General features: G+C 45.7%; 2 protein-coding genes across 2 annotated transcripts; one reads left to right on the forward strand and one right to left on the reverse strand.

Moving 5' to 3' along the window:
* Window positions 1-4,188: 4,188 nt before the first annotated feature.
* Window positions 4,189-5,993, reverse strand: Defb135 (defensin beta 135). The gene is made up of 2 exons (XM_075950089.1): window positions 5,936-5,993; window positions 4,189-4,358 (listed from the first exon to the last, which is right to left on the reverse strand). Exons 1-2 carry the CDS (start codon window positions 5,991-5,993, stop codon window positions 4,189-4,191), a joined length of 228 nt encoding a protein of 75 aa, XP_075806204.1.
* A 12,368-nt stretch (window positions 5,994-18,361) lies between these two features.
* Window positions 18,362-19,332, forward strand: Defb136 (defensin beta 136). Its single transcript, XM_075950317.1, has 2 exons — window positions 18,362-18,529; window positions 19,160-19,332. Exons 1-2 carry the CDS (start codon window positions 18,475-18,477, stop codon window positions 19,330-19,332), a joined length of 228 nt encoding a protein of 75 aa, XP_075806432.1. The 5' UTR covers window positions 18,362-18,474.
* Window positions 19,333-27,410: the final 8,078 nt, after the last annotated feature.

A 27,410-nucleotide genomic window follows, 5' to 3' on the forward strand; every position in this document is an offset into this window, starting at 1 on the left:
GTTACATGGCCCCTGAGGTGGGTGGCAAGGCTTCGTGTAACTAAGGCTGATTTGACGGAGGGCGAAGCCATCATGAGGGTGGTCCCACCGTGACCGCCTTCCCCACTGGTTGCTGAGTTGGCAGTGGTATGGCCTCTGTTGTGAGTGATATGAGATGGACCACCAAAGTCAAGCCATCTGCGCGTGAAGCATCCCAGGAGGCATGGAGACACATGACCGATCCTGCTCACAGTGGTGCAGAGATAGAAGTCTGTCTTTCTCCTCGTCCCACCTTTGCTTTTATCCACTCAACGAAGCAGAGAGTGTGCCCCCTCTCTATACAGAGTGTCAAGCCTCCTTAATAAGTGGAGGCCGTCACACGAATATGGAGACGTGAAATCTATGATTCGGTGTATACACAGGGGCCTTGGTAGTGGCCCCATATAGAAAACTAGGAGTTATAACTGGAAATTATCAACCTGCATCAGAGCTGTTTGAATTGAAGAAGTCTTTTAAACGGAAATGAGAGAGAGTCCTTTATAGCATGGCCCATGAGGTCATGGGTCATGGGGACAGCTGGGATCAGTCTGAGGACTGAAGAAGTCGAGAAACGGAGCAACATGGCTGCTTTCCCTTTCTTGAGATCCAAGCTGTGTGATGTGACCTGATGTGAGAGGCTGGTCCATACGAGCCATTAGGGACACTTGCTTTAGTGCTGGCCGTGGGTCCCAGGAAGGACCGGCATTGCTGAGAAAACTGGACAGGAGAGAGACAGGGTTTGGTTTCCAGGTTCCCTAGCTTGGTAAAGCAAGAGACACAAGCTAAGTCCTGGGAACTTTGGGAACTGTATAGGACTTTAGTTATTTTGTTGCGGCTCATGATGGGGGATGACTGTCACAGGCCCTGGGACACTGTAGTGATGGGGACCAGCACATAAATGGGGTTTTAGGTGCTAAAAAATTCATGATGAGATGGGGGCAGGGAAGCAGATGGCAGAGCCTGTCTAAGTTTCAGAAGCGAATGTGACAAGATTTGTATTGAATCAGAGTTCCCAGGGGAAACTTTTGGCAGAAAACCAAAAGCCTCTGAAAGGCTTTAAAGCCTGGGCAGCAGTTTACCAGGGAGACGAGAGAAGGGGTGAACGGCAGAAAAGTGCAAGATGAAAAACTAAAGTTGAGCTTGTCCTGGAGCTGAGCAGTTATTTCCCACAGAGAATATACTACGCCAATTTCCCTCTGCCGAAAACGTGTACTGGAAGAGGGGGGTTGTTTGCACAGCCCGGGGCCCTTCCAACCGTCAGGTGAGGCCAATTGAGAGGCAGCAGGACTAGAAACCAGCCTGTCAGGATTGGGGAGCCAACCCCAGTAGCACGCATGGCCTTCGAGAACACAGCCATGATGATACATGAAGTAACTCGTGGCTCACCCTTCCTCCCGGGCACATGAACAGGAATAGCTCATTGTGTCTTCACCACCATTTGAAGTCTCGGGTTTGCACCGCTGACTCGTTGGTCTTAGACCTCTGGACTTAGGCTGAACTAGTGTAGAGTTTCCTAAGTTCCCAGTTTGTAGATGGAAGGTACCCGGACTTCTCAGACTCTATAATCACAGGACTTGTTTGCCAAATAAACACATAAAGAGATTTCCAGAAAGCTTAATCATTAAGGAACCACAATGGTCACAATGAATTAAGACTGCATAGACAAGTAAGGGTAATTATTTTAATCCGAAAATAGCAAGTACTGGTAAGAATGATGACCAATTAATTCTCTTCTGCTGGTGGAAATGCAAAATGGTGCAGTTTGGGAAATACTCTGTTCCTCTAAAGACTAAATATATAGTTTTTATATAAACTAATACTCTTACTCCTAGTCATTTGTGGGCACAAAAACTCATATTCTCACCAGCTTGAGGTAGAAAAATACAGATATAGAGAGATGCCCAGAAACTTCTTTAGATTTGCCCAAAACTCACAAGTTACATGATTTTCATCTGTTAAACGAATGGACTACGATAATTCTATAAATTGGTATTTTCCAATACATAGGAATGGTCCCCACAAGTCTCATCGGTATGTGAGGAGACTGGAGGAGGCCACTGACCCTAACGAGCAAGTGAAGAAAATCAAAAATCCACTGTTCCTCTTCGAGAATAAGATCACAAGGAGCAAGAGAAATTTCCCCCCCCCACAGGCCACAAGAGAGGGTGCCAGACCTCAGGACAGATGGCCGTGAGTCACCGTGTCGGTGACAGGAATCGAACTCTGGACCTTTGGAAGGAAGGGCAATGAACAATTCCGGCCGGTTGCAAGCGCAATTTTAATCAGACGTGAGTGAGTGCTTTCTGTGGCTCCCCCCCCCCCCCCCATTAACACAGAAAGAATGGACAGGATAACCAACTCCTACCTTCAACCTGGAAGTGGTTTGTTTGTCTGCTCACTCCCAGACAATGCCTGAAGATCAGGTTTCTAACTGGCCTGGATGTGATCTCTGGCAAGGTGTTTCATTAGTAGACACTTCCCCATTCCCCAAACCAAAATTTCAATGAGGGTGTGAGAAAAAAAAAATCACTCCGCACCAAAAGAGAGAGAGAGAGAGAGAGAGAGAGAGAGAGAGAGAGAGAGAGAGAGAGAGAGGGAGGGAGGGAGGGAGGGAAGGAGGGAGGGAGGGAGGGAGATATTTCATAGTTGAATAATATAATAACTGAATTGAAATCTTTAGTGAGGAGGTTTAACATCAGACAAGGTCAAGCAGAAGGAAAGACCCACCAGCTTGGAGACATATCCCTGACAACCAACCCATCTAAAAATAGAAAGGGAAAGAGAATATACAAGTGTAAAGATAAATTATGAGGTGTAGCTACAGAACAGCCAAGCAGATACTGCTCTGAGAGAGTCAGGGAGAGTCAGAAAGCTTATACAGAAAGAAAAAAGTATTTCAAGTTCTTCCTAATGTTTTTTTTTTTAATTTGAAAAGTTTACGTGATCATCACATCTAAGAATCTAAGTAAACAAAGCAAAAATGGACAGATCTGAGAGGAGAAGTTGATGGGAACACAATAGTAAGATGACTTCATGCTCTGCTTTTCACATAGATAGAAAAGTCAAAAGCCCAGTACCGTTGGGCACGCCTGTAATTCAGCCCCCGGGAGCAGAGGCTGAGGAAAGAGGTCAAGGCTTCATGCCTGCTGGGAAAGCGCTCTGCAAACCGAGCTGCATCCCTGCCCAACAGAAAGCTTTAAATGATGTCGTCTCACTAACCAATAGAAAAATCTACTGCTTACTCAATACTTCCATTTAGCTGCTTTCCAGGTGACTTTTATTTTCCTATTTTCTACATAAGCTTGAGTAAGCCCTTTGCGAATAGGGATACACAGTGCTCCAACTTCCAGCTGTATGCCAGTCACAAACAAGGACATATGACCAGAGAGTAAAAGTTTATTAATCATAGGTGAATTCAGTTACTATGTATCATTAGTATACATACCCTGGAGGGAGGCCGGGGACAGAAAACACTAGCTGGGAGCCAGAATAAGAAGTAACAAAATAGGTGAGAACAATAATCGGTACAATCAATTTGAGAGACAGAGGCGAGGTTTCTGGGTCCGCAACTACACGTGGATCTACTAAAACTGAATGTGACCTATAAAAAGGAAGAAAGAAATGTCTGTCACAACACTACTTGTAAAAAGTCCCAAACTGAAAACTGTAGATGCAATCATGTAGCTACCCAGGAAAAGCCACAGGTAAGTTCTCCTACAGAATCCTACACACCATGGAGAATGGTGACTATAGTCACGTGAAACAATGGAATACATTTCCCCAAAGCATTTCAGAGCAGAAGTCAGACCAGGAGGATCCAACTGGGGCTGATCTAGCTCAGTTGTAGAACCCTTGCTTAGCATGAGTGAGAACCCCGGGATCTGTCTGCAGCCGCCCAAGAGCATGTTTCAAAGAAGTAACTACTAGATAATTCCTTTGACACAAGGTTAAAAAAACGGGTCCTGGGACTTCTCCTTTAGAAACGCCTGAGGAAATGTCCCTCATGGGGTCATGAGAAAAACACTGGCAACAAAGAATTTAATTCAAAGTATTTCCCGAAGAAAGGTAAGCCTACAGAAGCGCTGACGGACCACAGCCAGCATTTTAACAGTGCGACTGAGCTTCTCAGAATTCCCAGAGACACCGGCAGGAGAGCCTGGATACTCACAGTTACTTCACGAACAGCGTGGGCATGTCCTTTTTGCTGATACAGCACAGGAAATGAGTACCACAAAAAATGTTATAAATTTCCTCTTTCTGACATTTTTCCCTGCAAATGCCTTTTGCTAGCCAGCATGTATCAAAAATTCGTCGTATGTAAATATTCAGTCCGCTTCTAGCTACAAACAGAAAAAAGAAAGGTTAATGTGATAGTTATTGTCTCCAGTGTCATGGATAAATTAGACTTTCAACTCACCATACAGTTTAATAAGAAACTTCACATAATCAGATAGATATATCCATCATATCTATGACTACATACCCCTTCTGGTTGCTTTGGCCTCACCTTTCAGGGGCCCTGTTATAAGCCATTAGCTCTCATGATCCAGAATGACATGAACTACTGGTCATTTATATGTACAGGACAACACAGTAGGTTCAGCGTGCCGCTATTTTCTACATGGAAAGATCATTCAGCAAAGAAGTTCCGGGGGTCTGCAGAGACTCCATACCAGGAGACACGAACATCTCCCAGGTAGCTTTCGGTTGTCAAAACTTCATTCTGAAGGAAGGAAGACCAATGGCCTAGAATTCAGAAGCCATCAGTCCCACCCTGATGTGTCCAATGATTTTTTGTTAAGTGCCCCGTTACCTGTCCTAGCTCAATTACAGAGTACTCAGGGGTATCCTATGGGATAATAGGAAAGAAATGGCTCGAAGTACCTAAAACCCATACCTAAGTCTATCAATGTTAATACCTAGGTGCCCTTGGAAGCCAAGGAGTAATGGACGGGGAGGTGGGGGGGGCAGTTCATGGGAATGGGTGTAGCCCGGGCTATCCCTCTCTTCTATGGCAAGCCTTGCTCTCTCTTCTAGCTGCCAGCATAGACCCATGGATTAGACTTTGATCTGCAGAAAGAATCAATGTGTGCAGAATGAATAGTGTATGGTCAAATGCTGCTGGTAAGCAAAGTTGCCTGCTGCATGTTCACTAGCAGAGCAGCCCCTCTGGAGACAGAGGACTCAAGAGGAGACACGGTGCAGCATCCAGAGATCCTGCCGCACCCAAGAGCAGCAACCGTCTCAGTGTGTGCCCAGGTGTGTCTGTCTTTTTCATGGTTCACTCTTGATTCTCAAGTGGCAACTTTTGAATGTGAAGGTTTGAGGTAGGAAGAAGGAGCTTTCTGAACACCCACAAGCCCCTATGTTAGCTACTAAGTGGGGGGTTTCTTCATATTCCCACATGACTCCCCCCTGTCCAGAGCACAGTTTGGCTACTCAACCTGATGCCCTCACAGGATCCAGCTATGCTACAAAGGAATTTAATGCAGACTGACGACTAGCTCAGTGTTTAGATTCTTCTCACTGTAACATTTGCCTTGACTTCTAAATAAACAAGAAAGTGTGGGAACAGCCAACCATGAGAGTCCTTGGGGGACAGCTTCCCTTCTACCTTATGTCCTGTCTTTGCTCTAAGAGTTTTCACTCCCCTCTGCCCCATTTCTGCCCACATCCCTCCAGCCTCACTGACAAGCTTCCGAGATGCTCAAGACCCAAATTCAGAGCCAGTTCTTCTCTGAAGAGAGCCATCTCCTGTTAGTGCCCTCAGGTCATCTCTTCGTTCCCTGCAGCAACCCACAGCATGCATCTCTGCCCATATTCCTCCGGCTTTTACTTCTGTTCTCTTGGCCCTGCCTTTGTCTCGGTCTTGTAGAGCCTCACACCACAATTCTGTAAGCAAAGGGATTCATTTTACCTGGTGGAACACAGCAGAGCAAGGCAAAGACCACAAGGACCAGCTGTAGGCGCCTCATGGCCAAGCCGGTGAGCAAAGAGTCAGCTGAGCTGCAAGGCAGAGTCACTGTATGTGTGGCTTATGAGACATGAGGACCCGTGTGGCTAGTGAACCTTTTGGAACAAGGACATCTGCTTGCTCCACTGAGCAGCCCAATAAATGCAAGGTCTGACTTTGAATACAGCAGCTCATCACTAACAAATGCTTGCTGGCTGCCACTTCTGAGTTTCCAGCCCAGTTGACACTGTGTCAATTCAATAGTCTCGTTCAAAGCCCTACTGGGGTTCTGTGTAGATACCTTTACGTCTTCAGAGTACAACCATTTAACAAATGCCTAATGTGTTCTCAAAGCTCTAAGTCTCATGTGTTGGGGATGGTTATTTTCACCCTTCCACAGTCAAAGCTCAGGTGCGAATCTCCCCTTTTGAAAAACGAGTCTTCTGAATTGTAGCTGGACTAGACAGCTTCACCGAGTTCATGTAAAGTGTCAATGGCAGCAGCACATTGTACAAACTGCCTGGCCTGAACTGATTCTAGCCTGGCTGCAAGCTCTTTAGAAAACAAGAATCCCCCAAAGGTGCAGGATAACCTGCATAGTACCACCAGCACAGTCCCAGAGAACACTGAGCCACGGCCTTCTACTGACCTCCTACGTAGTGTGAGGTATGCACAGGAAGTATGATAAAAATGTCTTCTTTGATGACTGAGGGTCAACAGGGCTTGGCAGCTTCTGAGATGTTTAACAAAAGCCGTACGGTCTTGTGTGAAGGCCAAAGATCCCTTAAGGCATAAAGCCGAGCACTGATCTATACAAGTTTTTAATAAGGCGCTTCATCTGGCTAAACAACGGTATTCTCGCCCGTAGAGTGGTCTATCTTCCTGTCCCAGAGACTTTTGAGAGCAAATGAAGCAATTGTCATGAAAAATCCTTGTGAGCTGTACATCAGTAAGGCCACATAACAAAGACCTTTAAAACAGAGGTGACATACCTTCAACTAGAGAGCAAAGAACCAACACTAGAAACCCGCTCTTCCGTCACTGACCTAGGGCTGGAGGTATAGCTCAGGGTTAGAGCCCTTGTCTCGGATGCACAACATTGTAGGTTTGACCCCAATATAAGTAAGTAAATAAACAACAAACAAACAAATAAATAGATTGCTATGGCTTTGCCCTATGTTTTGTCTACCATAGTAGGTGTGCATAGATGATGGTGGCTTGAAAGAAAATAGCCCCCAAAGGAAGTAGCACTATTAGGAGTTGTGGCCTTATTAGAGGAGGTGTGGTCTTGTAGGAGGAAGTGTGTCACTGTGGAGGCAGGCTTTGAGGTCTCTTATATGCTCAAGATACTGCCCAGTGTTAGAGCACTTCCTATTGCTTGCAAGTCAAGATGTAGGACGCTCGGCTACTTCTCCAGCACCATGCCTGCATGCAAGCCACCATGTTATACCATAATGATAATGGACTAAACCTCTGGAAATGTAAGTCAACCTAATTAAGTGTTTTTCCTTTATAAGAGTTTCCATGGTCATGGTGTCTCTTCACAGCAATAGAAATCCTAACTAAAATGGATAGATAGATGACAGGTAGATAGAAGATAGATAGATAGATAGATAGATAGATAGATAGATAGATAGATAGATAGACAGATATATAGACTGACCACCTGACCACTTCCGTGGGCTCTTGTTTTCAAATTCCACGAATCTTATAGCATGGCATGGGTTCATATCTGTGAAAGATCCATGAGAGACCTACAAAGCAGAAAATCAGCAAATAATGAACAGAAGACGTGAGTTCAGAGAAGCCTAAAGGGTCACGTGATCACAATGCTGTGAGAGATACTCCTAAAGAGCATGTTCCAACCAGAAGCACAGCCAGATTTTCTTTCCCATAGTCCATAAGGTTTCTGATCTCCTCTCCCCCAGCCAATCACCTTGGCCTCCATTTCAACCCTTCCTCTGTGTCCTATAGAATCCCAACTCCCTTGGACACATCTTTACCCCTCCATCTCCGAGTTAGTGGTTCTGGGTTCTCTGAGGGCAGTGCTTCTGTGCACTGCTACTGTTCAGAAGTAACCTACCTTCTGGGGCATCCCAAGCCGTGGGGCAGGCAAGTAGCTTCTTTCGATCTCCTAATGGCCCCCTGCCCCTTCCACAGCAATACCTTCTGTGAAATGGGTACCTCCTATCCCTCTCCCTGCTCACACTGAGTACCTCATCACACCTTACCAGGTTTACCTCCAACATATAGTTCACACCCATAGACTGTTCATCATCTCCACTACCGCGCCTCAATCCCCTGAAGTCATCACCGTCTGTCACTAAACTAAGAGACCTTCTACCTGGTCTCCTGTACCATGTTTAGATAACTACCATCCGTCCTCCACTCAATAACTGAAATAGCCTTTATAGAAACCTGATCGTGAATTTGCCTGGGAAAAGCCCTTCAGTGGTTCCCACAGTGAGATCCACTAGCAAGGACAACTAATGTGTGCTGTCCTGGTTTGCTTTCTGATGTCATAATAAAACACTACGACCAAAAGTCACTTGAGGAGCAAAGCATCGGTTGGGCTGATACATCTTTCTCAATTACAGTTCCTCACCCAAGGGAGCCAAGACAGGCCGCTGAAGGCAGGAACTCAAACACAGACTAGACAAGAAAGCGCCTTGCAGGCTTGCTCTCCACGGTTTGCGTGGTTTGCTTTCTTCTATACCATCTGCCCAGGGGTAGTAGCTCCCACAGTTGGCTAGGTCCTTCCACATCAATTATCAATCGATAAAATGACCCCCCCAGGCCAATCCGATGGAAGCATTTTCTCAGCTGAGGTCTCTTATTCTCAGGTGAGTCTAGTTTCCTTTGAGGGTAGAGACTAGCGTAAATGTGCTTATATGGAAAGGTTATAATGGAGCCATTGGCCCCGAAATTAATACGTGCTAAGAAGGACTAAATAAAATTTTCAAAATGTTGTGTATCAGGCATGTTTTTTCTTGTTATTGTTGTATTTTTTTTTTTCATTTTCTACTACCTGACAAATCGGGTTATTTATTGCATTCTAAATACTCTCTATAGGGGGCCGGGCGGTGGTGGCGCACGCCTGTAATCCCAGCACTTGGGAGGCAGAGACAGGTGGATCTCTGTGAGTTCGAGACCAGCCTGGTCTACAGAGCTAGTTCCAGGACAGGCTCCAAAGCCACAGAGAAACCCTGTCTCGAAAAAACCAAAAAAAAAAAAAAATACTCTCTATAGGGCTGGCAAGATGGCTCCGTGGGTAAAAATACCATGATGCTGAGAACTTGTGCTTGAACCTTGAATCCCACGGTGGGAAGGAAGGACTGACTCCCATCAGCTGTCTTCTGACCTCCCTACGCTGGCCATGGCTTGTGTGTGCTCCCACTCAGAGGCCCACACACAATGATAATAAAGTATTTCTAAATGGAAATACTATGTACAGAAGAAGAGTGGATACAAAGATGTTACTTTGGATTTGCTTTTGTTCACTTCTGACTTCTGGTGCAGGGAGGGAGGCTAGGCCAGCGGAAATGTGTTCAATCGACTTCCAGCGTTGTTTTTATTGTTTTCAGCCATTTCTGTTTGGGGATTTTTATTTGTTTTGCATCTCTTTGCCTCGCTTTTTGCAGCAACTTCAATTCCAGTTGCCATGAAAAGTGCAAGTGATGTCTCTTTCCTTCTGTCTATCAATCGCCTTCCAGTTTCTCCACCAAACGTGAAGACGGAGTCTGGGAGCCTAGGAGGCAGATGTGGAGACTAAACAACTGGTTCCCAAATCCACAGATGTCTAACCTTCATCTTCTTTCTCCTCTAATCCCAGGCTTATTTCCATCTGGAATTTGGTTTATTCAGGCTTTTTCTCCCCCCAAAGACAGGGTTTTTTTCTGTGTAGCCCTGGACATCCTGGAACTCACTCTGTAGACCAGGCTGGCCTCGAACCCAGAAGTCCGTCTGCCTCTGCCTCCCAAGTGCTGGGATTAAAGGCGTGCTCCACCACTGAGACGTCACCAGGGCTTTCTTACACCTCCTGCTCTTGGCTAACTCATAGAAAACTGATTTTTATTTTGCTTAAGATTGCCACTAAAAGGCACAGAGCTCTTTTGCTCTAACGAGATGGCTTGCAGGATCTTCTTTAGTTTCTTTGTTATAGACAGCCCCTGACTTAAAATAGTTTGATTTATCATTTTTAAAGTTTTACTACAGTGTGAAAGTGGTATGAAGATTTGCTGCAGGTTTTTCCTTTTTTTAAATTTTTATCTTCTTCAAGGGCTGTATGGTACAATACTCTCAGGATGCCCGGTGACAGTTCCCAGCAGCCACACAATCACAAGAGCAAACTACCTATATTTGACACAATACTCTCTTGTTAGGTGGTTTGACAGGTTGTGTATACTAAATGCCTGTTTAACTTACAGTATTTTCCACTTAAGACGGTTTTTGTTACTATGTAAGTCCTTCTCAAGTTGAGGGGCATCTGAAGAAAGACCACCTAAGATTAGTAATGTTTGACTCCCTGTTTCCACACAGAACGTTCTCTGCTTCTGAGTTACTAGACGAAGAAGAATCGTAAAGCTGGGATTTGAGAGTTCAAGTCCCCCCACCCCCCTTTTCCCCCACTAACCAGGACTGCGGAGTCTTCCTGAGCCTAAATTGAGCACTTGCATTAGGCATGCTGAATGAAGGCAGCCGAAAGCTCGCCAGCGGTTCACTTAAGCTCGCCAGCGGTTCACTTGGGCGGAGGGGGCTGCGGGGACGTTTCCTGGAGCAGCTCCGCTGAGGATGGCACAGTTGGTGTGATTAAGTTAGAGAAGGATTCTGTGGGTGAGAGGCACGGGGGAGAAATACAAGGGAGGTGTACCAATATGGTCTTCATCTGCTACACTGCTCTTCTGATCCAAAAGAAGCCGTGTCCATCCTTCGTAGCTGAAAAACGTTCATGGCAAGATACTAAAGTCACCCTATCAGTCCCTTCTGCCACGGGGGTTAAAACACTAAGAAACTGAAGAAATAAGAAAACGGCATCTGTGTACCTGAATTCGAACTCGTTCTGTCACCTCCGTGTGACTCATCACGTTTCCTGGAAGCTCATTGCTTTGAATAATCCAATGGTGTAAAAGCAATGGTAAAGCGAGTTTATAGCGCCCCCGTGTGGTTGTGGTGACTATTACATGAGATCATTTCTCTGTCAGAGACCGGGGAGGTGGACGGCTCAGTGGGTGACAGACAGCTCTCATGGTGCAAGCCTGACGACCCGAGTTTACAGCCTCAGAGCACATGCAAAAGCCCAGTGTAGTGGCATGTATCTCTAATCCCAGCATTCCTGGCAATATGATAGGCAGAGATAGGTGAATTCCCTAGACACCCAGTGGCCAGCTAGCCTGGAGTACCCAGAACAGTGGGAAAACAAGAGGTATCCTGCCTCCCAGTATACGCTGTGGTATGTGCACACTTAAATCCCCCCTTCCACACACACATACACACCTATACATACAAAAGATTTTAGAATGTCTATGTAACGTAAGAAACGTCATCTAGTAAGCATGAGGGAATGATAGCTATTTCTGTTGTTATTATTATTAATTGGTGACAGTCAGCAACCAATATTCTGATGACTCATACACTTTTTTAATAATTGTAGACTTCAGTATGTGCAGAGATCGAGAAACAGAGCATCTACAAGGAACAAGGAGAAGGGAAATCCTTAGTAACTGTTGCCACCTTCCTATGGCAGCCTTTGTCCTTCATCCTTCTGCTCTGACGTGCACACGACTGTGTGTGGGCTGCGTGGACCTCCTCCCCACTGGCCCACTGGCACGTCCTCACACTCACACTTCCAACACCAGCGCCTCTTACACCACCCACCAGAATGGTCCTGACCCAAGTCTGCTTCGTGAAATGCTCGAGAAATAAGGCTCGGTTTTCCGAATTAGACAGCAGCTAACTTCAATTTTACCCAGAAGAAAGTGGGGCCATGTGACTGTTGCTGCCTCCTGTGGCACGGTGTTACACACACTAGTATTATTACATGACTATGGCTGTGGGTGTGTGGAGTTAGATTTTTGTCAAACACCTGAAATTTGCACTTTGATTCTTTTTTCTTTCTTTTTAAAATTATTTTATTCTATTTTCAAGATGGCTTCCTCTAAGTAGTCCTGGCTGTCCTAGAACTCTGTGTGTAGACCAGGATCTGGGATTAAAGGCTTGTGCCATGAATCCTGGCATAGGACTTAGCTTCTTGGTCTTTAAAATCAATGGTTGAATTTATTGTATTCTCTTAAGTCATCCCGAGCTCTGGTAGAAGGCTGTGAGCTCGCCAACATCAAGTCAATCCCCAAAGCCCACCCATCAGGTCCTCTATAGACCCAAGGACCCAAAATGACCTCCATGGATTCATTTCAGAAGTCTATTTTAACCTATGCTCTAGACCCAACCCCACAGGCCCAAGACCAAAAGCTGCACACCTGCTGTCCCAGACACCAGACCTGCCCACGTGATTCCCAAGGGCACCCGCACCTACACGCCAGAGCCCTCTCACAGACGGAACTGTTGGCCAAAACCAAGAATAAGTTCCACTTCACATGTTCTGGTGCCAGCATAATGCATACAACAAACATGATAAGCCAAGGAGAGAAAAGACCACACACACACGCATACACACACACACACACGCACGCGCGCGCACGCACGCGCGCGCACGCACACGCACACCTCCCAGTAGCTGACCTCAAGGAAATGGAGATGTATCAGCTTCTCTGTGATAATCCCGAATTAATTGTTCTTGGGAAGCTCATTGAGCCTGAAAAAAAATACAATAAAACAGTTTGAGGAAATCAGCAAAATAAAGGAATAGAATGACTTAAACTAGAAATTTAGAAGGGATTATAATTGTTTTGAAACAACAGAAATCCTGGAGCGAGAAGGATCCGATGAATAAAGCCGAGACCGCAGGCATTAGCTGCAGAGCCGGAAACAGAGGCACCCGAGGTCAGAGAAGAATCATTAAGAAACAGACTGTCAGGCAGAACAAGGAAAACTCTCCCAGTAAATGGTTAAATGTTTCCTTTTGTCAGAGAACAATTTTATTTCCTGACACACCCAGCTACCTATATTAAATCGCTCCTCCAGGACTCAATGGCTTGGGACTAACTGTATGTTAAAGAATTGCCCTAATTTCTTAAACTGGACATGGCCACTGTGGATCCAAATACAGAACTTCATCAAATGCTTAAGATGAGCAAAAATAAAGATAACAGGGAGCCAGGCTGCTCTTTGTTGGAGCGGGAGGCAGGGGCATGCTTGTGGGTTGGAGGGAGGGGCAGGGGCATGCTCGTGGGTTGGAGGGAGAGGCAGGGGCATGCTCGTGGGTTGGAGCGGGAGGCAGGGGCATGCTTGTGCAGCTCTCCTGGAGGCCAGAGGGCCACGTCTAGAATCTTCCTCTATCACTCTCCACCCCTTGTTTGTTTGTTTGTTTGTTTGTTTGAGGCAGGGCCTCTCACTGAACTGAGAGCTCATAAATTAGCTAGACTGACTGGCCAGGGCCCTCCCATCTCCTCCTCCTAACACTGGAAAGGTGTCATGCACTTAAAATAAGATGTTATATATATAATGCTTTAAGTAAGTCTTGTCATAGCCAAAAACATTAAGCATCTGGGACAAACAGAAAACATAAAGAGAAATATAAAGAAGAAGCAATCAAGGGATAATGATTACCACCAACATCATCCGTGCACACACACACACACACAAACAAATAAATAAAATTATAACTTCATATAAGTCTCTTCTAGTCATATTACTGGAAGGGAACTTTCTCTACATCTCTGGAGATACAGATAACAAACTGTAGAGTGGCCCAAATACTGACCCCATGGAACTGAACCAAATCTTCTCCCACTCTCTGGAACATCTGCCTTCATCCGCTCTATTAGCTTTTCCTTCTCACACATCTGTAATGAGCCTCATCCTCTGAAGTTTTGCCACCTCAGCTCTGTGTCTCATTTATTGCAGAAGCTGGGTCTAAGAAGAATGGGCCAGGGGTCCCTTCAGACAAGTAACTAAGGCCGACAGCTCAAGCCAGATTCCCATCCGGCACGGTGGAGCTGCCTCTCTCGCAGCCCCTCGTCATTCCCAGAAGTCCAAGGAATAAGCACAGCCTTGCTTGATACACTTGTGCTAAGAGCTCTGAGAACAAGGGAGATGTTAAAATGTCCATGGGAAGAATAAGGCAGTGCGGACATTTGGCAGGAGCCAAGAAAAGCAGCCCTGAGCCCTGGGGACTTCTGGGCAGCTATCCCAGGGTATGAGCGCAGGAAGCCTTGAAAGCAAGCACCAGGGCCTTTTTTTTTTCTCTTATCAAAGGCAATATTGGTTTCATCTGGCTACACCATCCCTTAAGGCAGCTATGCTTCCTGGACACTTGGATAACCAGATCTTACAACCTTTACTGAACTTGTCCTGATACAGAATGTGATTGATGATTGATTGGTTGGTTGGTTGGTTGGTTGGTTGGTTGGTTGGTTGGTTGGTTTGCCTTGTACCTGAGCAATGTTCTGTGTGGCCAGTTAGATTCTTCATCTTGGGCTTGGGTTTTTGGTCTGAAGTCACCTCTCAGTGATCATAGGTTCTCAAGGATCCTGAAACTGTACTCTGAACCAAGTCTTTTAAAAATATTCTTTTATTTACTCTTTGAGAATTTCATACATGTTTACTATTTGGCCAAATGCATCCCCTACTCCATCACCTCCCCAGAGAAAATGACTGCACCCCCAGCAGGAATCCTTAGTAGCTCCCTGGGTGGGACCGAGCTGTGTGATCCCCTCTTCCCTCCACGCTAGACTTTTAATTGGCTTAATTGTGTGCAAATCTTGTGCCTGCATCCTTAGATGCTGTGCGATTCCAAGGCTTACCCTAATACACAGGTCTGCAGGAACGTAACTAGAGAATAGAATGTTCTGGATGCGGTCTAAAGGCAGGACAAGTGTTCAGTTCTATCATAACCAGAGGAAAGGCTATGTAAGGTCCTCAGTTCTGAAGAAACCAGAAGCAATGATGGAAGTCATTTTTTTTCTTCTTCACAGACGTCTTCCACCTGGTACTCTGTGGGGCTGGGCAGAACCCTAGAGCAGCCCCATTCAGTGACCTACCCAGCTCAGTGAGGGAGATTCTCCTACCACCTTCCAGATAATCCAGGCTCTGGGATCTCCTCATCAGATATGAGAAGATAGCAACTTTCATGTCTAATCTCCCTTCTGATATGTGTGTGCTCTTGCTAATAGGTACAAGTCGAGCAGAGATATTGGGAGCACATATCAGCTCTTCCTCACACCTAACATCTCCCAGGATTCCAAAGGATTGAGGGTGTGTGTCAACAAAGATCCTCTAGGCCAGCGGTTCTCAGCCTTCCTAACGCTGCCACTCTTAATACAGTTCCTCATGTTACGGTGACCCCCAACTATAAAATTGTTTCCGTTGCTCCTTCATAACTGTAATTTTGCTACTGTTATAAATCATAATGTAAATATCTGTGTTTTCTGATGGTCTTAGGTGACCCTTGTGAAAGGGTCATTCAATGTCCCCCAAAGGGGTCTCAACCCACATGTTAATAACCACTTCTCTAGGCCGTGGCTAGTTGAGGTTGTTCATTACTTTTGTTAACTGATAAATCCATAAAAATCTCCACATGCGGTAGTGAATATCTGTAATACTAACACTAAAAACCCCAAGGCAGAAGAATTGGGAGTTCAAGGCCAGCCCAGGCACATTGCAAAACCTGGTCCCCAAAAACGAACTAAAATCTTACATAGTCAAAGGACACACAGACATTGTGCAATGTTTAAGTCAGATTAAATATTCAAATTCACAACCATTTATCATCCTTTTTTTTTTTTTAGTGAAAACTTTGTTTCACTTTGTTTGATTCACTGAGACCGGCCTCAAACTCTTGATCCTTCTTCCTCATCACCTGAATGCTGGGACTAGAGGCGTGGCCCATCCTGCCCAGCTGGTGAAACATTTAAAACCCTTTTCCTAGCCTTTAAGAAAATGTACAGTGTATTATTGTTATTTCTAGCTAATCTAGCATGCAATAGCACACCAGAACTTCTTGTGTCTAACTGGAACCCAGTTCCCAGGGAGTGGATGTCCCATGGCCCTCTCTGCCTATCGCCTCCTCTGGGAACTATCATTCTGCTCTAACTTGTGTGAGGTCAACGTTTTCAACTCAAGATCACGTGGTACTCCTCTTTCTTAATTCACTGTACAGGATCTCCAGTTTCACTCATGTTGGGGGTGGTTAATATTAAATATAGTCACCCCATTTTCTTTGTCCAGTCATCAGTTGCTAGACATGTAGGTTGTTTCAATGTCTTAGATATTGTGAAGCATTTTCACAATTAATAAAGAAGTTCGGTTGTCTCTTGGCATGCTGATTTCGTTTCCTTTTAAGAAATCCCCACTAGTACCATTTCTGGATCACAAGGTCATTCTCTCTCAGTTTCTGAAAGACCCTCCATGCTATGCCCATGATGTTCCTACCAATTTACACTCCAGCCAACAGTGTACAAATGTCCCCTTTTTCCTTGCCCGCCCCAGCAGTTGTCACCTTTAGTCTTTCTGTAGCAGCCATTCTTATTGAAACCAGATATGCACCTCCAATATTCATCAGTATTTCTAGGCCATTAGTGGTGCTGAGAAAGACTGGTTTTATAAAAAGCATCTTTCCTTCTGTTACACAGCTATCCACCATTCTTCGGAAGGGTCTAGCGTGTGAATTCAAAACAAACACATGATTTTAGGTTTGTTGACTAACAAGTACACATGTAGAACACAGCTCCAGCAGCAATTGCTCTCTCCAGGCAAGCCCCTTCAACCCCTCTGAGCCTTAAGTTTGCATCTCTAAAAGAATGGCCAAGCCTCTTTCCTGTATTCATGGACAGCAGATGTTTGGGATGAGACTGAAACTCTGTGAGTCCAGAAGTCCAATGAGAGGTGCTCTCGTGGCAAAGAATCCTTCCTTGGAAGAGACATCTCACCACTGGCCACAAAACACGTCCATGCAAAACCCACTGTGGTCTCACCCCGAGTTTAACTCCAAGTAGAGACCAAAGCGAGATTCTCTCAGCAGTTTTCTGTCACCGAGGAGACATTTGGAGGTCTCTGAAGGAGAAAGAGAAGATGGCTACTACGGTGAATTATTTAATAATAATAATAATAATGAGTACTTACGGTATACCATAAGTATACTTACGGTATATCATGTGTGCCAGCAAGATGGCTGAGCTGGGCTCACCACTGGAGTTCCATCCCTAGAACTCACGTAAAGGTAAAAGGAGACAACTCCACAACGTTGTTCTTTGACTTCCACATGCATACTGCACACACACACACACACACAGCACAAAAACATGTGCACTCATATTTTTTAAATAAAGTATACCAGCATGAACACATTTTTCATTTTATTCTCATATCCTCAAAAGGAGGAAATCCTTCCTACGATGTACCTGGTTCTGGAGAAGATGCAGCTGGAGCTGAGATGCTAAATAAAGTCTTCAAGAAAGTAGTCCTTCAAGACAGAGTGTAACCCATAAAACTGCACTCTGCTGACCTCTTACAGACTGAAGAGTGTGGGCCGCTTGGCCGCAAGCCTACCCAAGGGCAGAATAAAATCAAAGTTACTGTCAGTCGTCCATCACTGGCCCCGGGCAGAGCAAAGCTAATGGCTCCTATCAAGGGCCACATTTTTAGCTCCAGGGACGTCTTGTCCAGTTCCTCTTCTGAGTCTAGGCATCCAACCGTGAACCCAGCACAGAACTGGCCCTCCCGTGGGAAAGCAGCAAGACTTCCAACTCGGCCATTCCAAAATGGGAGCTTCTACCCTGACCCCTGAGGTCCTCACACCGTGATTGGTATCTCAAGACAACTGTTTGGAAACGGAAGTGCACCTGGGAACTTTGCTTCATTTATATCTGTCTCCGGACAGGAGAGTAAGTGAGGACCCTTCCCTCTCTACTGCATGAGTAATAATCAATGATTCTACTCTTGGTCAAGCTCTGTTGACATGTTAAGACCTCTTTGTTTCTTGGAACACTGTGAGCACTCCTTACCTTTATTCTACCCAGTCTTGAATTACCTGTACTCAGGAATGGTGTTTCTGGGACCCTGGGCTTTCGGTGTGACTTGAAGGCAAATGATGCAGCCATTTTTCCCCTGAATTTTCAAGAGGTGAGGGGGAAGCTACTTAGGTCTGACGTGACCTGCTCTGCTGGTGGGGACACTCTGCCCTTGGCTGAGTGCCTTCACATCATGTGGTTTGCAGAAATAAAGGTAGCTCTGAATGGCAGGGGGTTCTCCTCTTCTTCTGAACCCTGTAGGAACTGTGGTCTTCCCGGAAGAGGGAGCCAGAATCCAGCCCCACCTAACCCAGAACATCTCTATAAAGGAGGCTTCCTGACGGCTAACTGGGCAGTTTCGGCTCTGCATTCTCCACAACCATGCACCTGCATCTTTCAGGGTTACTCTTCTTCCTGGTGATCTCACTGCCTGCAGGTAGGAGGTGAACTGTGGGTCTGAATATGTAAAGGTCTCCTAAGGGCTCAGATCCTAAAATTCAAATAAATTAGCAAGCAAGCAAACAATCAAATAAATAGCTTAAGCCCAGCACGGAAAGTTCCACCCATAGGAGATGAGCCAGTAGGTTAGGGCTAGGATGTGGGTAAGGAGTATCAGGGTGTCATTCTCTGTACGAGTTATCTTGCACTATTTCCTGAAGACCCCCAGGTTCTTTAAAGAGGGGAGCCCATTTCATGATGCGTGCATCCCTGTTCAGTCACCAAATTCCTATCTCCTCTAAATTGTGCTTTTGTTTGTTGAGACAGGATCTCTCTATGTAGCCCTGGTTTTTCTGGAACTCACTCTGTAGACCAGGCTGGCCTTGAGCTCCCAGAAATCCACCTGCCTCTGCCTCTAGGGTGCTGGGACTAAAGGTGTGTGCCACCATGCCCGCTTGTTGTAGACCTAGACTCTACAGCCTCCCCGAGATAAGAAGGGGAGCCAGAGGGCGAGTCCGGAAAGGGGAATCAACAGATACCAAACCCTCCACCAGCAGGAAAAAAAAATGAGACTGCCTTTGCTCCACACCTCCCGAACACTGATTTGTCTTTTTCTCTATTCCTTCAGGTAACTGTGCAGTCGGGAATAAAGGTGTAGAATTTCAAACGTGTACCGCAGTCAACGGCGTTTGTTTCTTTGGCTGTCGGCCAGGATGGATATGGGTTGGCTACTGTAACAACCTAATGTCCTGCTGTAAAAAGGACAATGTATTTGTACTTCCTCAATCCAAAGGTATATGACCTATGTATGCTTCCCGGATCCAATTAAAGAGCTATGTGAACGAATAAAGAGTTCCCAATCTGTCTCCAAGGCCCAAGAGCTCATTAAGAGAGGTTGTGGGTGGCAGACAGGGATCACACTGTCAGATCTGCGATTTACTAGGTTCCAAATGTTCCTTGTAAAAAGCTTTGCAGTAAACGGCACTTCCTGGTCTTTCTTTCTTGTCTTAAATCATAAATCCCTGCTTGGGACTGGAGATATGGCTCAGTGCACCAGCTGCTCTTCCAGAGGACCCGGGTTCGATTTCCAGCACCCACATGGTAGTTCACAACCATCTGTAACTCCAGTTCCCGGGGATCTGATGCTCTCTTCTGGCCTTTGCAGGCGCTTCATATATGTGATAGACTGATAGATACCACATATATAAAGTTCAATTAAACTTAAACAAAAACAATAAAGTCCATACAAGTCCACAGACCCAAGGAAAGGACATTCTCTGTAGAAACAATAGCTGCCACGATGCTATCGGTCTTTAAACTGTTTTTGCATATATCAAACTGCTTACCCCTCAAAACAAAAATCTGATTTCTTCAAATGATAATTTTCCCCAAGATCACACAGTAGTAGTAAATTAGTTTGTCCTGCATTTGAACCCAGCCCATTTTCACTTGCTTCTTTTTCTTGTTGTTATCATCATCATCAATTTCTCCAAGGAAGAGCACACCAATTGATTATCCAATACCAAATGGTCAGGCCTGAAAAACATATACATACAAGTAATATACAAACTGAACAGGTGTAATTACTTTAAAGGGACCAAACACTGGTCTGTTGCCTGTGTGGAGCCCTGAGTGCCTTCCAGGTTCATCCTCCCCCTTGATGAGTGAATGACCACGAGCAGCCATAAATACCCAAACCAGATGATTACAAGTTCGGCAGCTACCAATCCCTGTAAATATCAGAATGTTCCATCTTCCCACACGTCCTGCTGTTCTGAAGTCCTAATGGCTACTGCTCTTTTCCAGCTCCACAAAGCATGTTCTACAGATGATGGCTCCTTCTCGCCACCATGTGGCAGCTGTCGCCCATTTTACTTCCTCTCAGTCTTTGCACACCAGATTTCAGTCCACGGTGGGCATGCTAGAGAATTCCAAGGCTTTTCTAAGGTCTCGACTGTCGGTTGCTTTCTTTCCTTTGGTCAAAAGCAGCACAGAGCAAAGTCTGCAGTCAGAATTCAGTAACAGAATAGACTTTGCTAGAGAAAGTTCTAGAGACTCATTGCATAACCATGTCTACCCTTAAAATGGCACTGAACTGTACAACTAAAAGGAACTGGGAGGGAGCCTTGCGGTATGGCTCTTTGGGTGAGGGTGCCTGATGCTATACCTGACTAACTGAGCTTGATCCCCAGAACCCACATGGTACAAGGAAAGGGCCTTATGCATGCACTAGCACCTGTCTGCATGTGTAAACACACACACATACAATCCATACACACACACACACACACACACACGCACACACCACACACACGCCACATCTGACTGAAGACCAGTGAAAAACTGAGTTCAGAGAGGGGAGAGACTTGTCGGTTACACTTCTGGTGATGGATCACAATTAAGAATTGTTTTATCCCTCCGGGCGGTGGTGGCGCACACCTTTAATCCCAGCACTCAGGAGGCAGAGGCAGGCGGATCTCTGTGAGTTCGAGACCAGCCTGGTCTACAGAGCTAGTTCCAGGGTAGGCTCCAAAGCCACAGAGAAACCCTGTCTCGAAAATCCAAAAAAAAAAAAAAAAGAATTGTTTTATCTCTTTTGATCTTTGTTGTTTGGGAAAATGGACACTTGGGTAAGACTAAAAAGAACATAGATAAAAAGTCAATGCAATCCACCGTTGACCCCTTCCCCCCTGAGGCGGTGCTGGTCTTTGAACGTCCTGGGGTTCCCTCAGCCCTGGAGGTCTGGAGAAGGGAAACTACCAGGGTAGGAGGGACAACCGCTAGTTTTTGCTTCTGTCAGCAGGAGGCGCAAGCACAGGCTTCAGGTTTCTTCCCCCTTCCCATCTGAAGTTTGTTAGATCCGAACAGAGCTAAAAGAGCATGATCTTGGATACAAACTTCACAGCAATAAAGGGAGGAGAGGAATGGGGATGGTGAGAGACAGTTTACTAATACTGGTTATAAGGACAGAATCCATTTCTGGCTGTATATGGTCATGAAGACCCTTAGCAAAAGTAACGCTTTGATTGGAGTTTTATTTTAATTGCACATGAATGTAGACTTGAAAGTCATCTGTCTGGACTCAACTCCTTGTCGCTCTTTGTTGAGGGGCATTAGAAAAGGTGCTTACCAAACTCTTGCTGCCTGTCTGTGGATGGGAAACAATAGTCACGGAACAGACACATGTAAGTTGATGACCCAGAGATACTGAGTGAGACCGAATGTGTCCACTAGAACCCAGGCTGGCCTCGAACTCGTGATCCTCCTGCCTCTGCCTCCTTCAGCAAATCCTACCGGCGTGCGCCACCACAACTGTCACCGTGGTGGTGCGTGCCTTTAATCCCAGCACTCGGGAGGCAGAGGATCTCCGTGAGTTCGAGGCCAGCCTTGTCTAAAGAGTGAGTTCCAGGACAGCTAGGGCTGTTACATGGAGAAACTCTGTCTCAAAAAAACAAAACAAAACAAAACAAAGGAACCTTTGGAGAAGGAATCCAAAAAGTATGTACACGTGGAAAGGCAAAGACATTGGAATGTGGCAGCTGCGCCGCCCCTTCCTGTCAATTCAGCAATCGCATGTAATCCCTCCCACTAAACCTTCCACTAATCCTCAAGCACCAGAATATCTGACAATGAGGAGTGGGCCTGAGTCCCTTCTAGACATTGGAGCCCATTATCCAGACTTAACAAAGGGAGGCAGTAACAGCAAATGACCTGAAACATTGTCAAGTGGGAAAGGAAAGTCAAGGATCGCCCCGTAATTAGGGCCAGGGACACTGGCCAGCTCTCTGCACCTAAGGCTGGAGGTTCATTGCACGCATTGCCCTGGACTAAACTCAAAATGAAGCAGTGATAGGGAGTTACAAAAAGGGAGCTGGAGGGTTACTTTATCACTGTCCCACCTGAAATAAAATACAAATGTCGTTCAAAATAATCATAGATGACATCAGAGGAACCATTTCTTCACAGAAGAGTCAAAAAGGAAAATAATCAGGAAACAACAGATAATAAATTTTTAGAGGTTGAATTGATAGTTTCAAGTAAAACCTTTCAAATGTTAATGAAAACCCTTGAGATTCCTTCTACAAAGATATGGTGTGTGTGGGTGTGTGTGTGTGTGCGCGCGCGCGCGCACGTGTATACGCAATAGCCCATGTGTGGAGGTCAGAAGTCAGTTTTGTACATTTTTTTTTCCATTCTATCTCTTTGTGCACATAGGTTCTGGGGGTGGAACAGAGGTGACTCCTGAGCCATCTCCGTAGCCCAATATTGGGGTGTTATTATACTGGCGCACACCCAAGCTAAGAACGGCTTCTGCTACTCACAACAGCACAGCCTTGCAGGCAACCTCCCAGACGAAACAACGAGGAAGAGAAGTTAGACAGGACAGGGACCCCACTGGCTGCCACTCACTTGGACTTAAGGAGCACAGCACTGTCAGAAGTAGGGGAGTAGCTGTCTCTGGCACATAGGGGGATGAAGAATTCTGAGAACACTCTGGGAACATGTGTGTGGACATGGGCATAGGCTGGCACATGTTGACATCTGTAAGTAGCACTAGGAAGTGGTTCACATCGCCCCAGAAAAATAATGGCGCTGATAGCCAAGCTTTCCTAGGTAGCGGCCTCCGAAAATCCGAGAAGCTTGAGAGGCCGCCTAGGATAATGGCAAACACCAGAAGTTTTGCAGAACAAAGCAGACTTCAGATGTCTTGGGGGGGGGGGGGGCATGATGGTCCCCTCTGCCTGTTGTAGGCTATAGTTCAGGGTCCACGCGTACCAACTAGACCCCAATCCCGCGAGGAAACAACAGAAGAGGAGGGCTCAGCCCCTCAACTGTGCTCCCATTTCTCTTCCAGACTTCCCAACAAAGCACGGGCTGCCTCGCGTTCCCTGACCTCGGGAGTCCCCGTACCCTCTCATCACCCCCGCCCCCCGCATGAGGCACTGTCCAGACAAAACCCAGGCTGTCCACCCTGTGGCGCCAGCAAAGGGACAGCAGACAGCATGGCCCCTGCTCCCACCACCTCCCGTCCCCTGCCACCATAACATATGACCTCATCTGAGGATCGGGTTCCTATCAGCCACGTCGCTCCAGGCCAGCAGAGGGAGCATCGGGAGGAGCAGAGAGGGCACTGAGCTCTGGTTACTTTGGCAGAAATCTGCTCCTGCTTCTGCTGCAGCCTTCAATTCAGAGGCACCTCAGTCTTGTTCGTGGGACTTAGACACTGGGGGAGCTCCACTCCTGGCACGCAGAGCTCTCTCAGCCACCTTCCTTTGTGCTAGCCTTGGGTACACACAGACATAAAGGAAAGCCACCACACAAATAGCCACAGGACAGAGGAGGCTCTGTGTGTGTGTGTGTGTGTGTGTGTGTGTGTGTGTGTGTGTGTGATTATACACATACTTATGACTCTGACATTTTGTTGTTATTATGGTTTGGGTTTTGATTTTTTTTTGCATGGATACTGGGGATCTGATTCAGGTCCTGCAGCTTACAAAGCAGGTACCTTACTGACTGAGCCACCTCCCCAACCCCAGGAGGATCCCTTTAAACAGCCTCTGCTACTTAAAGATATTACAGGTACCTCAGCCGCAGGTACCACAGCCACAATGCCTCCACTGTCCTGTAGAGTCATTTTAACCAGTCTAGAAAGTGAAGTCTAGGACTCAAACTGTTCCACAGTCCCATTACCCCGTGGCCCACACTGGTACTTCAGTGGTGTGGGAGAAGCCTCCTGCAGGTGATGGGGTGGCCACTTCATTCCATCAGACGTTATGACTACCCTGGTGGCAACGCTGGTGTCTTTTTCCCATCAGGTCCATCATTTAAGGATGGTGCTCATGTACTGAAAACAGCCTGGAATTGGCATAAAAACAGACAGGAAGACCAATGGAACCAAATTGAAGACCCGGATATTAATCCACACACCTTTGAACACCTGATTTTTGACAAAGAAACAAAAATATCAAATGGGAAAAAAAGAATATTTAACAAAGGATGCTGACATAACTGGATATCAATGTGTTGAAGAATGAAAATAGATCCATATCTATCACCATGCACAAAACTCAAGTCCAAATAAATCAAAGACCTCAACATAAAGCCAGCCACCTAACCTCAAAGAAGACAAAGTGAGAAGTACACTTGAACACATTGGCACAGGGAACCACTTTCTAAATATAACCTCAGTAGCACAGACACTGAGAGAAACAGTTAATAAATGGAACCTCCTGAAACTGAAAAGCTTCTATAAAGCAAAGAACATGGTCAACAAGACAAAATGACAGCCTACAGAATTGGAAAAGATCTTCACTAACCCCACATCAGAGAGAGGTCTGATCTCCAAAATATACAAAGAACTCAAGAAACTGGTCATCAAAAGAACAAATAATCCAATTTTAAAAAATGGAGTACAGACCTAAGCAGAGAAATCTCCACAGAGGAATTTAAAATGGATGAAAGACACTTAAAGAAATGTTCAACATCCTTAGTCATCAGAGAAATGCAAATCAAAACAACTCTGAGATTCCATCTTACACACCTGAAAGAATGACCAAGATAAAAAAAAAAACCAATGATGACAGCTTATGCTGGAGAGGATGTGGAGAAAGGGGAGCACTTCTGCATTGCTGGTGGGAATGCAAGCTGGTACAACCCCTTTGGATGTCAGTGTAGCGATTTCTCAGAAAATTAAGAAACAACCTTCCTCAAGACCCAGTAATACCACTTTTGGGTATATAACCAAAGGATGCTCAATTATACCACAAGGACATGTGCTCAGCTATGTTCATATGTCATAGCCAGAACCTGGAACACCCTAAATGCTCCTCAACTGAAGAATGGAAAAGGAAAATGTGGCATATTTAGACAATGGAGTACTACACAGCAGAAAAAAATAATGACATCTTGAAATTTGCAGGAAAATAGATGGAGCTAGAAAACATCATTTTGAATGAGGTAACCAGACCCAGAAAGACAATTATCATATATACTCACTCATAAGTGGTTTTTAAACATAAAGCAAAGAAAACCAGCCTACAAATCACAATCCCAGAGAATTTAGACAACAATCAGGACCCTAAGAGAGACTTACATAGATCTAATCTACATGGGAAGTAAAAAAAGACAAGATCTCCTGAGTAAATTGGGAGCAGGGAAACCATGGGAGAGGGTTGAAGGGGAGGGGAGAGTCAGGGAGGGGAGCAGAAAAAAATGTAGATAGAGCTCAAAAAAATCAATTTAAAAAAAATTAAAAGGATGGTGTTCGTGACGTTGTTCACATAGGTGCAGGCTCTAGAGCCTTCCACAGTATGTGACCTTAAGCGTAGTTGTATATAACCTTTCTAGATCTTGGTGTGGAATCTACCAAGGGGGGTGCAGCTGTTCTCCTCTCCAAGCCCTTGTAAGAATCAAGTGAACAACAATATCAGTGCTCATGCTCCGCATGAAGGAAGCAGTCCACAAATGTGCAACATGTTTGTTACCAGGGTTCCTCTAGCGGCGACCTGGGAAGGTGGTCAGCTCTACCTGGCTCTCTATCTCCATCAGTCTGAATGAACCACCTGTAGAGTGTGTGAACAGGGGCTCAGTGACCTTCCCAAAGGTAGCTGGAGTTCCCATATGCTGGATCGCAGGACACCCACTGGCCTTTCTACGCCTACCCAGGACAGCACACATTGTGATTATGTGTGCACTGCAAGCACCTGCCTTCAGAATGATTAGCTGAGGGCCAGGATTGAGCTTGGGTGGTAGAGTGGTTGCCTTGCAGGCGTGAAGCCTGGGCTCCATTCCCAACACAGCATAAACTGGCTATGGTGCTGCTCAGCTTTCATAATCCTGGCACTCAGGAGATAGAGACAGGAGAATCAAAACACAAAGATTCTCCTTAGCCACGTAGTGAGTCCAAGGCCAGCCGGGGAGACAGGAGACTTTACCTCAAAAAGGAGGAGGGGAACATGAGGAAAGAAGAGAAGAGGAGGAGAGGAAGCAATCATTGGGTGAGGAGTGGATTTTGTTCAGCATCAGAAAACACCTGTGTTAGGTCATCCCTTCCCCCGGAGGACAGCAGGTGAAGGAAGTACCTTGGAAGCTGCCCCAAGTAAACAATGTCCTTGTACCTCTGCAGAGGCTCCAGCCCAGAGACACCTCTTCTCAACAAATGTCTGCACAATGGGACAGACGGTCAGACACTAACCTGAGACAGAAGGGCCTTGGAGGCTCACCGTCTCCCCCAGACCCCACATTCCCACAGTGCTCCCGAATGCCTGCAGGAGCTTTCTGGGATTTTGTTAGACTTCTCTCCTTCCATATCCTGACTTCAGCAGGTACTGCCTCCCACCACTCGTGTGGGAAAGATGCTGGCTGAGAACATTGAGAAAGGAGGGTCGGTGATCCTTCGAGGACACACAGCTGCCACACAAACTAAGTTTTCTGCTCATATAGAAACACAATGGTTTGATTTTAAAAAACAAAGACCTTTAATATCCACCCACCATTACGCATCAGTGTGTATCTTGGGAGAGCACTCTGTTAGAATGCCAGATTTCCAAAATTGCTATTTAAATTGCTGACTTGGGTTTCATTAAAAAGAAAAAAAATAGTGGGTGTCTTAGTCAGCATTCTATTGCCGTGAAGAGACACCACGGCCAGGGCAACTCTTAGAAAGACAAACATTTAATTGGGATGGCTCACAGCCTTAGAGGCTTCATCTATTATTAGCATGGCATAAACATGCTACCCTGCAGGCAGACATGGTGCTGGAGGAACTGAGAGTTCTACATAGGATACACAGGCAGCAGGAAGAGAAAGACACTGAGCACACTCCCTCCAACAAGACAACACCCACGCAAACAAGGTCATACCTCCCTAATCTTTTCAAA

Source organism: Microtus pennsylvanicus, chromosome 15, assembly GCF_037038515.1.
Source record: "Microtus pennsylvanicus isolate mMicPen1 chromosome 15, mMicPen1.hap1, whole genome shotgun sequence".
NCBI classification, from domain to species: domain Eukaryota; kingdom Metazoa; phylum Chordata; class Mammalia; order Rodentia; family Cricetidae; genus Microtus; species Microtus pennsylvanicus.

Coding starts and splice junctions, on each gene's coding strand:
- Defb136 (XM_075950317.1), top strand. CDS start 18,475: ATGCACCTGCATCTTTCAGGGTTACTCTTCTTCCTGGTGATCTCACTG. Junction 18,530..19,159: donor GGTGATCTCACTGCCTGCAG/GTAGGAGGTGAA, acceptor CTATTCCTTCAG/GTAACTGTGCAGTCGGGAAT.
- Defb135 (XM_075950089.1), bottom strand. CDS start 5,993: ATGAGGCGCCTACAGCTGGTCCTTGTGGTCTTTGCCTTGCTCTGCTGT. Junction 4,359..5,935: donor GCTCTGCTGTGTTCCACCAG/GTAAAATGAATC, acceptor TTCTGTTTGTAG/CTAGAAGCGGACTGAATATT.